The sequence below is a fragment of the Poecilia mexicana genome, unplaced genomic scaffold, assembly GCF_051168715.1.
Source record: "Poecilia mexicana isolate PSO_F unplaced genomic scaffold, ASM5116871v1 scaffold_20, whole genome shotgun sequence".
Classification (NCBI taxonomy): Eukaryota; Metazoa; Chordata; class Actinopteri; order Cyprinodontiformes; family Poeciliidae; genus Poecilia; species Poecilia mexicana.
This window is the reverse complement of record NW_028263389.1, coordinates 6,579,065-6,591,047: the sequence shown is the minus strand read 5'-3', so window position 1 is coordinate 6,591,047 and position 11,983 is coordinate 6,579,065. Positions and strand designations below refer to the sequence as shown.

The following is an 11,983-nucleotide window of genomic DNA, read 5'->3' as shown; positions in this document are numbered from 1 at the left end:
CTCCTAGCCACTCTTCAAAATGGGAAACACAAAAGAAAATAATTTTTTTTTAATATTGTTGGTAAGCAGCATGACACTCACTTTTATGAAGCAGAATTTCACAATTGTATTTCATAAACATAAATAATAGAAGAGATTATGAAATGGTGCTCAGAGGACTGAAAAAAAATCATCACTTGCATTTGGTTTTGAATTATTGCAGCTGATAATGTGGTTTTACATAAAACTTTAATCATTGTAAGTTTGAACATTTATGATGACAGGGATATGACCTAAAATCTTGTCAGTATTTATAAAACTTTTCAAGTGAATAGCTTAGAATTTCCAAATGACATTCTGTTGAAAAGCTATAAGCAGATAAATATCTTTGTGTCGTCATTTTGGCCTCTGAGGCTAAAGCTAACAGCTAGTCAAGGCTGAAGTGAACTTCTACCATCGCTCAAATACGACAGTTTTATGTAAATACAACTTAATGAAACGTTAAAATGTTGCGATGCTTGCATTAGGTGGTTATTTTCACACAAGCCAACGATTATTTACACAGGAAATGAAGAGTGCAGGTGGTGGCGTGCCACTCTCTGTTGTTTCTCACTCCAGCATGAACAGAAGGCAGTGCTCAGATTACCACAAGCGAATAGCTTGGCTTAAAGATGCTAACTGTAATCCATCGTCCAACTCAACATCCCCAAGCAAGACCTCTTTCTCTCAACAACTTGACATGCTGTTTGTCAGAACACCAAACACAAACAGCCTATCTGTGTTGTGCTCCTCTACGGAACAAATTCTAACTTCTAAAAACCTTGAATTGCCCCTTTAATATCACACCGAACTCCAGAGTTCAAGTCCAGATTGAGGGATGCGTAATACCAACATCAACCACAAGAGGTCAGTGTGGTTCCGTGTCAGCGTGGACACAGAACCACAGACCTCCTCTTGATCTGATTTTAATTCGGGATAATTGCATTTCGAAAACCTATGTATGCATCATTGTACATGTTTAATTTGAATTAACTCCGCGACACTGAAAAAGTATCTATTAATATTTTTGACAATAGATTATAAATCTTGACTGGATGATTAGCCTATATGTCCTCTTGTCTTTGGTTTAATGTTCAGAGTTAACTTCCCAGAGTGAGAGTGGATAATCCGGTCATTTTTTGTTGTGGTGGAGCCCCATCATCCTCTCCCGAACATCATCATCCTCCCCTCCCCGCCCCCCGTCTGGGAGGATGCAGGACGGCGGTCCAGAGCTGTGACTCCTGACGGCTCAGATAGAGAGAGAGAGAGAGAGAGAGAGAGAGAGAGAGAGAGAGAGAGAGAGAGACTCCGTCTCTGAGACTGGAAGAAGTCACGCTCCGGAATCTCATTTCTCTGCGTTTGTTTTTCTTCTTTTATGTATGTATATTTTTCTTCTCTTCTGCTTTGAATCTGTCACGTGCTATCTTGGCTCATGACTGAACGCGCTCAACATCTGGGATGATTTCAATTATGGGTCGATTTGGGATAACATTTCCCCGGAGCCGCCGCTGATGGTTCAATCCCCGTCCGACCGGGTCCTCGCAGCGTGATGGATACAAATGAGTTCGTCGTGCTGAAACTTTTATTTTTGGCCTTTTTGGGTGAGTCTGACTCTCTTTTGTGTCCTTATTATCAACAGAGCAGATCTTAAAACAACCGCAGCAATTAACTGAGCTAATTAGGCGAGGGAGTCTTTAAAAAGAGAAAAACAAGCAAAAAAAAAAAAAAGAAAAAAAGAAAGAAAGAGAGAGAAAGAGACTATAATTAAATACATTTTATAGGTGGCCTTCTGTATATTTCTATATTTTCTATTTGCATCCCCGCTGTGTGCCATACAGCAAAGTGAACATAATGAGCATCAGTTACATCTCACAGAGCATGCACTGAATGAGGATCGCTCAGTCTAATGTGACCCCAATGAAAAGCCCTGACCGACATTATGTCCAGTGGGAATGTGTAGAGCTGTCTCATTAGCTGGTTGCACAAAATCAAGTTTGAAATCGTGTCTTATCCTGAGTCAAATTATGACTAATAAATCCACTCCAGGCTTCTAGCTGTGATGCTGTGCTTGTACATATTTTATTTTAGTAGATTTTAATCAATGTTTATTATTATTATTATTATTATTATTACTATTATTATTATTATTATTATTATTATTATTATTATTATTATTATTATTATTATTATTATTATTTTAGCTAGAATAGACATAAATAAGATACAACTATGTTTTTTTTAACACATAGTGCTCAAAAAAAGTTAATGTCTAACTTAAAATAAAAGAATGGATTTAATTACTCTCATAAATTAGTTAAGTTTTGCAATAGATGACAGAACTTTTCCACATTCTGTTATGCTACACACACATACACGCACACACACACACCCACACACACACACACACACACACGCACACACACACGCACACACACACACACGCACACACACACGCACGCACGCACGCACGCACGCATACACAGTTTTTTCAAGTATTTTGTGTGATACAGAAGAAAAAGCCTAGATGGTTTTGAAACGTTTTTGCTTCACAAATAAAAATCTGAGACATGTGGAGCGCCCGTTGTATTTAGCGCCCCACAGGTCAGTACCTCTTAAAGGTAGTTTTCACTGCAGTTACAGCAACCAGGCTTGAGGCTCATGTCTGTGCAGACTTGGCTTTTCTAGAGGTAGAAATTCTCTCATTCTGCCTTATAAAATAGCTCCTGCATGGATCAGATGGAGGACATCTGCAGAAATCGAATTTGAAATCCTGTCACGGATTCCCAGTGGGGTTAAGGTCTATTCTTTGACAAGGTCATTCCGTACACAAATGCTTTGATCCCAAACCATTTATTCGCAGCGCTGACTGCATGGTAGAGGTGCCAGGGTAGTTTTCTTCCTTGACAGTGATCCTTGGTCAGAGTCTCAAGCTTTTTTCAGACTCAGACAAGTTTAGTTCCACTGTTACCCTGGATTTAGCTCCACCAATAGTTAAATCAACTCCGACCCTGAAACCTCAGCAGGGGTTAATGTTTTAAGCTTGAAAAATCTTATTTTCATTCAGACTATTGGCATCATCCAAAATATAAACTTGGAATTTATATATATATATTTTTTTATCAATCAGTTGGCAGTGTAAAACATTTTCACAGAAAAACTACGTACAGTCAGCCAGGATGATTTTGCATATTTTTAATTTAAAATATTAAATGTTCTTACAAAAATGTTGTGGCTAAACTTTAACAAGTGCTAAACATTGCATATACAACTACGGTTCATTAAGATTTGAATGATTTTTCAGTCTGATGTAATACACCCAGAAATGATTTTTTTTTTAAAGTGTGCAGAGATTCTCCATTTCGGCTGAATCCCCTGGAACCTGGCAGGGATTGCTAGAAGTAATTTCAACCAGCTGCAGTTGTCAAACACAGCATTTACCTCGATGTAAAAATAGAATTTATCGAGAGGACGAGCGCTCATGGATAGCAGATGGTCTTGGTGGATGTTTTGTGGTGGCACCATCTGGTCCTGTTCAGATTGGAAATATTCTGCTTCCTTCAGCGGGCAGGCCAGGTAACGCAGGATTGCAATTTCAGCGTTTGTGGTTATTGACTTGAAACCTGGTTTGTTTCCCCAGAGCGACTGAACCTATAGAGGGTAGTAAGACCGGCACCGACACGATGCTGGAATATCTTGAGCCAAAACGGGGATCGTATTTTAACTCGGATTACTTTTCTCATCCAATAAGGATTCTTAGCATTCGCCGCATCTGTTTGAGCATCTCAAACTTGAGACTGAGATTTTTTTTTTCACATTAATGGAATAACAAGCAGGCCTGCGTGGGCATGTTGACATAAAAAAAAAAAAAAAAAAAACAGAGATTATACATCAAGGCCTTAACTCAACACCCGCTTCCATAAGTGCACAATAGCATTACCGCGGCATATTTCTGAGTGCCGGAGAGAAACAGATCTCAATTGTCTTCAGGTTCAGGGAATGTTACGAAACCACATCCACAGACATTTCTCTGTAAGACAGCTCGGCTACAGAATGATGACATTTAAGCTCAGTGTTATCCTCCCTGCAGATATGTTTTAATAAAGATCCCTCTAATGCCAAGAGAGATAACGTGGGACATTTCAGCAGCTAAACCTCTCTGAGCTGCTAATGTTAACGTCTGTGAGCCAAGCATCAAGACAGCATTAAATGGCAGGTTATGTTTGCTTTATATCTACCACTTGCTTTTCTGTGATTTGATGAATGCAGACAAGTTAGAAGGCTTATGGATGTTTCCTGCTTTTATGAGATGAAAGCAAAATACGTTGGTTCACGTAAATAAGAAGTATATTGATGCTTGGGGAAACCCGGCCGTGGCAGTAAAATGGTCTGGGCCATCTGGGGTTGCTTGTCCTGAGTTATGCCACAATATTTTGACCATAAACTGAATCTTCAGGTTGATAATAATGACTCCAAGCCTATCTTGTATTGTAATCTGCTGTATAGCAAAACTCTTTAGATTCAACTCCCTGTAACATCTGCTGTCGATTTTGCTTCACTCTTTGATTGAGAGTTCTCAGCAGTCACTATTGGAGCAATAAGATATTTGGGTCTTTAAATTATTTAGTTTAAGGTCCTTTTTTTAGTCAACTTCACTGAATTTGAACAAGAATCAGGTGCACAAGTCTGAATATGTTGTGCCTCAAATCCTCACAGACTCAACCACATGCATACGCCCCCACTAATATTTGGATAAACAGCCCTTAGCAACTTGCAGAGAAACTACATTAGTTTCTTTTAGTTATCAACAATGTCCCAGCGTAATTTAAATGCACATTTGGCCACTTATAATATGAGAATTTGTGGAGTTGATGAGACTTGCTTTACTTCCTGGTAGGTCTGGATACAGTTTAGACTGGAAGAATGTCAGAGGTTTACCCTTTTTATGGGTTCCAAAAAAACAGCTGGAAGTTATATTTGTGTGTGTTGCACGGCTGAAACACACTCCTGTGTCTGCAAGTTTCAGCTCTCCAGCTGTTGATTAAGAGCTAGCTAGGAGCTATGTTGATTATTATTTAACCAGTTTGTTTCAGTACCACTCGTACTGAAACAAACCTGCAACATGATATTATGTCCATCACTCTTCACGGTTGGTAGGTTTTCTTGACTCCTCCTAACATCGTTATTGTCTCTGTGGCTCAATAGATCTCTTGTATTTTCACTAATTCCCATGACGACGGTTTGGGTCAGATGGTTGAAACTCGGAAACTGTTTGTTGATCGAACAGGATAGTGACCTCAAACAAACAACGCTGGCTTCGGAGTGATGAACTTTAATGATATTGAAAATGAATGAATGAACTATAAATATAAGCCGATTTGTACAAAGGAACTAGTTAAACCTTACCAATATGGCTAATGTGGGGATTATGCCAAAATGAGCTGATGCCGTGGAAGATATTAATATTAATACATTCAGACTCATTGAAGTTGTATCGTCGTCCCACCTTGTAAAAGAGAGGAGTTCAAATGCATCCCTACAATATCTGAATTAAGATGAAGTTTCTGCTCACGATGTGTGTGTGTGTTTGTATCGACTTCTTATCAGATCAGTAAGTAATCCTGAATGGCAGCGTTAGCGCTGAGCTTTATTTTCCACGGGAAGAGAAAGTGGCCGGCCGCAGACGCAGCAGACAGAATGACGCGTGACGCGCAGACATGCCAGAGTGTTTAGCTCTCGTCTAGACTGAAACGCTCTCTCATCGGGGATCCCCAGGTGCCGCGTGCTCAGATAAGTGCAATAACGTGACGCAGTGAGTCACATTGATTTGTTGCTTCTAATGTCGGGCAAGCGCCGTCGGTGCAGGAGAGAACGTGGGCCTCCATCTGCACGGCAGAGGAAGAGCGATTCCCTCTGATGACGGAGCATCTGCTCACCTCTTCAAACAGCAACTCACTCTCGTGGTGCCTGGGGGCGCTTTCTGTTTTCACTTCCATCCGAAAAGGTTGTAAAACATGTTTGTGTTGTTCTTGTTGTCATTATTGATCTCAAGAAGGATTTCAGTGTGGGAAATCATTTTGATGCCTTACTCTTGTTTTTTTTTTTTTTTTAAATCCACGTGGGATGTTGGTAATGTTTCTATTGTAGAGAATTACTCTAACAAACTGATACTAAATGGTTATTTAGCTTTTGGTTTGGTTAGCTACAGGTAAGGCAGGGATAAGTGAAGAGTGACTGAATGCTTAAAGATGAAAAAAGAAATTATCTCAATCCAGGGGTTTCTGTTGCATTTTAATAACCCACATAGATCCAGGATTGTGTTCAGGCTACCTTCATTTGTGTGGCAGAAATTATATTCAGCTGAATATCAAATTAACCCCCCCCCCCACCCAATTTTCAAAATCCAATCATGTTTAATAAATTGAGTTTTTGAAACCATTCAGTTTGCACATCAAAAGAACATTTAATGATTCTTCCTGCAAGAATATATCAATAATGTCTATTTTTGTTGATGTAGTTGTATTACAGAAAGGATGATTATCCTGAGAAGTTTGGGTCTCTGTCTTTCTTCTCAGTGCTTAGTACATTAAGTGCACACAGGCTCTGCATAGCAAACTGCTTTTCTTGCCATTGTGCTCTCTTATCTTATAAGAAACAATCTGAAAGAGGTAAATAATCACATATTGGACATCCTGATGCTGTAATAAGTTACATGATACAAAAAAAACAGAGTGAATTTGCAGTCTGACCACTGCGGGCATGCTTGGTGTCAGAGGTTGCTCCAGGTTTAAACTGGAGTGTGTCGCTGATTCCCTGACACTGTTACATTTGAACTTTAGCTGCAGCTCACAGGGAGTGAAAGTGTGTTTTGAGCGTCATGAATATTTCAAAGCTCTGTTAAAGATTTATGTTCCAGAGGCGACTCAAAACCCTCTGCTGATCCCCCGTCGCCGTCTGCTGCTGCAAACTCTCCGGCGCTGCAAATCACAGTCTCTTATGGAAACATTTTAAAAATACAAATGAATCAGAGAACGTGAATTTGTTAATGACACTTAATCTTTCACTCTTCATAAAGGAATATTTGTACACGTCCACAAAGTCTAGCGACATCCGACCCAACAGCACCCTCTATCTGGAGGACGACAACTCCTCCAACTCCACCGGGAGCCGCACTTAGAAGAAAACAGCGACGCTACAAGTTTAAGCAAAAACAAACAGTAACAATAGAAGAGGGGGATAATACTTTTTTTTACTTCATTTTATTTCTCATTGAATACAATATAACTGTATGTTCAAAATGTGCTCGTAGTTTGATTTGGCTCTTTTTAATGACATTAATTTTTATAAAGACACGACAAAATTCTCTCCTTCATCAACACCAAAAGAAACAAAAACCCTCTAAGAAAGACTACTATTACCGAAAAAATTTACATTCCCCTTTAACAAAGTGAAACGTGGGCTAAAAAAAACAACAGCAACAAAAAAAAAAGTTTCTCAGGGCCGTTGTCCTTTGTCTTCCTGTGCGCTTAAGCAGCTCCATCTGTCAGACAGAGCACTGGGTCAGAGGTGACTGGACTAGACGTGGGACAGTCCAGCTTCCTGACACAGATTTTGTTGCAAACAAAGGCAAAGGTGAAAAGGGAAGAACCTTTTCCCCTCGATTAAAACCTCTGTAGGAATTTAGCTAAAAAAAAAAGGACATCTGTGGAACAACAACGGCAACAATGATGCACAGAAATCTAAGAAGAAGGGATAAAATGGTCTCCACTAATTACAACTACTAATAATTAATAAAATGAAAAGTCTATTTCAGTCGTATTCAGTCACGGCGCTATTAAAAACTGTGCTTCACTACAGACACAAGAAGAAAGAAGGGAAAGTGAAGAAGAACATTTTTTATTCACCAAAATATATAAAATGATCAATCTAGCTTCATGCTGAAATAATTAACTGCGCAAGAAAAGCCTTTTGGGGATGTTTTCCCTTCAGATGAAACCAGAACAAAACAGTAGGCCTCTCCTTCTGGTGGGCCGATTCTTTAGGCGGCATCAAGTGTATGAAAAATAACCAGCAATTTCAATCAAGACCAAAACAATCAGAGGAAAGAAATAAATTATTTTGCCACTTGGGAGGAGGATGGTCATAATAGTATTGTGTTTCAGTGTGACATAATCAGATGTTGTCATGTATGGTTTTGTTGGTTGAGGAGTTAATTAAAAGCTTATGTTACTCATGAAAATAGAGAGTGATGTTGCACCAGTCAGCGCTGCGTATTAGTGTAATTGAAATGGTCAGATTAACGATTAATCCCAACACAGACATCATCCACCACATCGTGCATGACCTTAATCTTTTTGGTTAATTTCCAGATAAATTAAACCATAGATTTTTTTTTCTTACTAGAAGAATGGAAACGTGTGTTTCAAAAAATAAAGACGTTAGCCTCAAATGTTGCGGCAAGTACTCGTTACTCAGTCTCATGCCAGTGAGGATTCACTCAACTCGACATGCCACATGCTTGAAGCAGCTACAACTAACAGCAGTCCGATCTACTTTATGAATAATTTGGTAAATAATAATTTGACCTACTGGAAACAGATTGAGATACATTCAAATTTGATAGATCCTCAAATCCTTAAATATCCAGTGTCAAAAACACTTTGATGTATTTTCTGTTTGTCTTAATTACATGTAAGAAAAAAAGTGCTGTAGTCTTTGTCTGTGATGTGCTGCATCAGCTACCAACTCACCTTATCATCTATTCGTTCATTCAGTACATCACGAATGAAATCTAGGCTAAAGTTGGAGTGATAATGCATTTTTCCTCCGTGTCCTGGCCTTCGCAGCATGAAAGGGCCAAAGGGTCGGTAATTAACGGCCGGAGCGGGCTGACATATTCATGACAGATCGTCTGTGTTGTGCACAGATCTACATCAGATGAGTCTGAACCGCCTTTCAGTATCTCATTTTGGCAGACCGAGCTACTCAGAAGTTTACATATATTCATCAGGGAGATGAATGTGATGTTAGGTTTTGCATTTAAGGATTTATTCTGTTTTCTGGATGGAGTCTACCAGGTGGACTGATAATTTGTTTGAACGTACGAGGACTCTGTTCACAGATTTGAAGTTACTGTGGATTTTTTAAATTCTACACAGGGACAAAATGATCCATACAGACACAAATATACACATGCCTGCATTTTGATAGAGGTCTTACTGTTAGAGAAATAAGACACACTTTGTAGTCACAAGATTTATGGTGAATATATGACCACTGTTCTTTGGAAACAGGGTAGAGTCTACTGGACATATGATTGTCTGGTAGACTCGGTTCAATTATGGACCAAAATTGCAACGTTTGTTAAATTTTCAGTGGGTGTGGTTCGCTTTCACACTGTCAAATGATCCAAACCCTTTGAAAAACCTATTCCCCTCTTTGTCTGTGGCGGCACTGCACCAAGACCTCCTGAAAGAAATGACATAAAAACCAAAGAAGACATGAGCACAACATTCTTCAGGAAATATGAAGAAAAATGGCTTCAGATTTTAGCGGTTGTAGGATTTCTCTTTTGTCTTTGTTACACTTACCCAGAATGCCCTGCACTATAGCTTCCTTTCTGCTTTTTTGGAGCATCTCTCATCTGCTTGGCGTTCACATTCAAACCACACCAGAGCTCACTCCAACCAAACGGAGACCGAGGCTCGTTGGGGGACCAGAGTTCATTTGTCTGCGTCAGAGTTTGATTGAACTTTCAACACGTCTCCGAACGAACCAGACTTTCTGGTCAAAAGATCTAGAGTTCAGTTAAAGCGGACTAAACAGGGCCGGTGTGAATGCACCATTAATTTGGTGGACTTACTGGTGTTCATGTTGCCAACGACAAAACTATTGTCATGGTGCAGGCTGCTTAGTTATATTAAGCCCAATTTTAATGTATGGGTTACATGTAGAATCTGTATTTGAGTCTGCATGCACAGTCCATCATAAATTAAAAAAACCCAATTACTTAAGGTCCATGTTGTACAGTCATCCAACCCTAAAGAAAGATCATTAAAAGTCTTCATTAAATCCCTCATTGCAAGTGACGTGAAATTCAAAGAAAAAGGATCGACTGTCAGGCAACAGCTTGTTGATGCCTCCTGGCACCATTCAAGCTGTACTTGTCACACAGCCCACTTAGACTTTTAAAACTTTGAGGCTCGGTCAAAGAAAGTGTGGCTTTAACGTTCTTTCAGCTTCTCCCCTTTTGAGTTACGGTGTTTTTTTTTTTCAGGCTGCAGAGGAGTAGCTCTGAAGCCACTAACAGTCTTGTTCCAGCTGATTATCTTTGCTAATATATTACAGTGTTGGATTCCATACATCCACTAAGTTATGCCAACTCAGTGTTTTAACTTTACCCCTGCCTCTTATCTACCTCCAGCAGCCTCCTGTTTCCATGTTTGAGGACACAACTCGCTAATTCTCGGGTGAATAGATTGCTGTTTCTCCACCGAAACAAATGCCAAAGCTGTGCTTATTGAAACTCTTTGGTTTGGATAAAAGACTGGCTATTCCCATGGCGCTCAGTGCGGCAGCCTCAGCGGTTCCTAACAAATAAGCCGTGGCAGCTCACAAACAGATGGGTCCCTACCGTGGGGGGGGGGCCATTCTGCCAGAGCTTGGCTGCAATTTTCTCTTCCGCGTTGCAAATGGACTGCATTTATGTAGAGCCGTTAGCCCAAAAGCCAGCGGCGATGCCTCACTTTCACCCGTGACACATTGCTGCACCTCAGGCCACCCCAGATGAAGCCATCCTACACACACACACATCGTGCTATTCTCCGGAAAAACACATGGATTCCCCCTTTTCTCCAAATGCTGAATTTTATTTCTGTCCTTGTAAAGGCTATCCTTTATCTCCTCCTCTTCTCCTTCCTGCTTTTGTTTGCCAAGTGCCCAGAGTTCCCCTCTGTCTTGCACATTTGTATCAAATCCAGCTTTGTTTTCCTTTCTGTCCTCTTTGCCCCCCGGTGCCCCTGTATGGGTGATCATATTAGTCAGTCATACTGAGTTATGGTATGGTACGATAAAAGGTTTCTGTTGCCTCACAAAGTGTTTAGAATTGATCTTAACAAGCAGATTAGGCTGAGTTGAAAGGTCGGCCATCAGAGACAGACCCAGTGTTGCGTAAAGCAATCGTAACATCAGACAGTAGTTCCAGGAAGTTATTTACGCTGCTGTACACGGCTGTGCCACATTTAGCCCATCTTTAGTCGTGCAACAACAAATGACGGTGGTCGGACAGACAGGCTGACCTTTGTCCTCGCTGACAGCTGGCCATTTGTGGCCTTGAGGTGAGTGTGAATGTGAGTGTGAGGCTGTCGGCTTAGGAAAGTTGCAGAAAAATACTGGCGTCGTATGGAGGAGAGTGTCTGCAGGTAGAGAGGTAAACTGTTGAGGCAGTGACCCTGTGAGAGAAAGGAAAGGTCAACCAAAGTTTATTTTTGTTCTGTTGGTAAACCACTTATGTTCATAGTGATTCTGGTCTAAGTGAAGCAAAATGAGTCAGTGGCACCTTCCTGGGGAGGAGAAAAACATCTCGTCCAATCTAAAGAGTAGCATATCTGCCTGGCATTTCAGTGGCATGCAAATGTGTTTGTATACCATTTGAAACACAGGCAGAGTAGATATCAAATCCACAGTCTTAATAAGTAAAGAAAACAATGCACTATGCCAGACGTCTTGCCCATATAGATCGGAAAGCACTTTGCTCCTCTTGGAAGGACTCCCAGCGGTGCAAACACCTCCAAATTGCACATATAAGTATTTTTGGCACAACATCTGGTGTGCATATGATGTCCTGTCTGCAATTAGATTTTACCTACTAGCACAAATAATCAATCCATGCTCTCCTGGGCAGAAAACAAGTCAAACAGTCCCCCAGCTGAAACAATCTATTACCTATGTGTTCCTTCAACATAGAAAA

The 11,983-nt window shown here is 40.3% G+C and overlaps 1 protein-coding gene across 1 annotated transcript in view; it reads left to right on the top strand.

The window, feature by feature from the left end:
* Positions 1 to 1,281: 1,281 nt before the first annotated feature.
* Positions 1,282 to 11,983, top strand: part of LOC106911151 (receptor activity-modifying protein 3) — a 37,430-nt gene continuing 26,728 nt past the window's right edge. Inside the window, exon 1 of the mRNA XM_088001431.1 lies at positions 1,282 to 1,619. Coding sequence (XP_087857557.1) covers positions 1,568 to 1,619 — 52 coding nt within the window. The 5' untranslated portion in view covers positions 1,282 to 1,567. The remainder of the gene's footprint in view (positions 1,620 to 11,983) is intronic.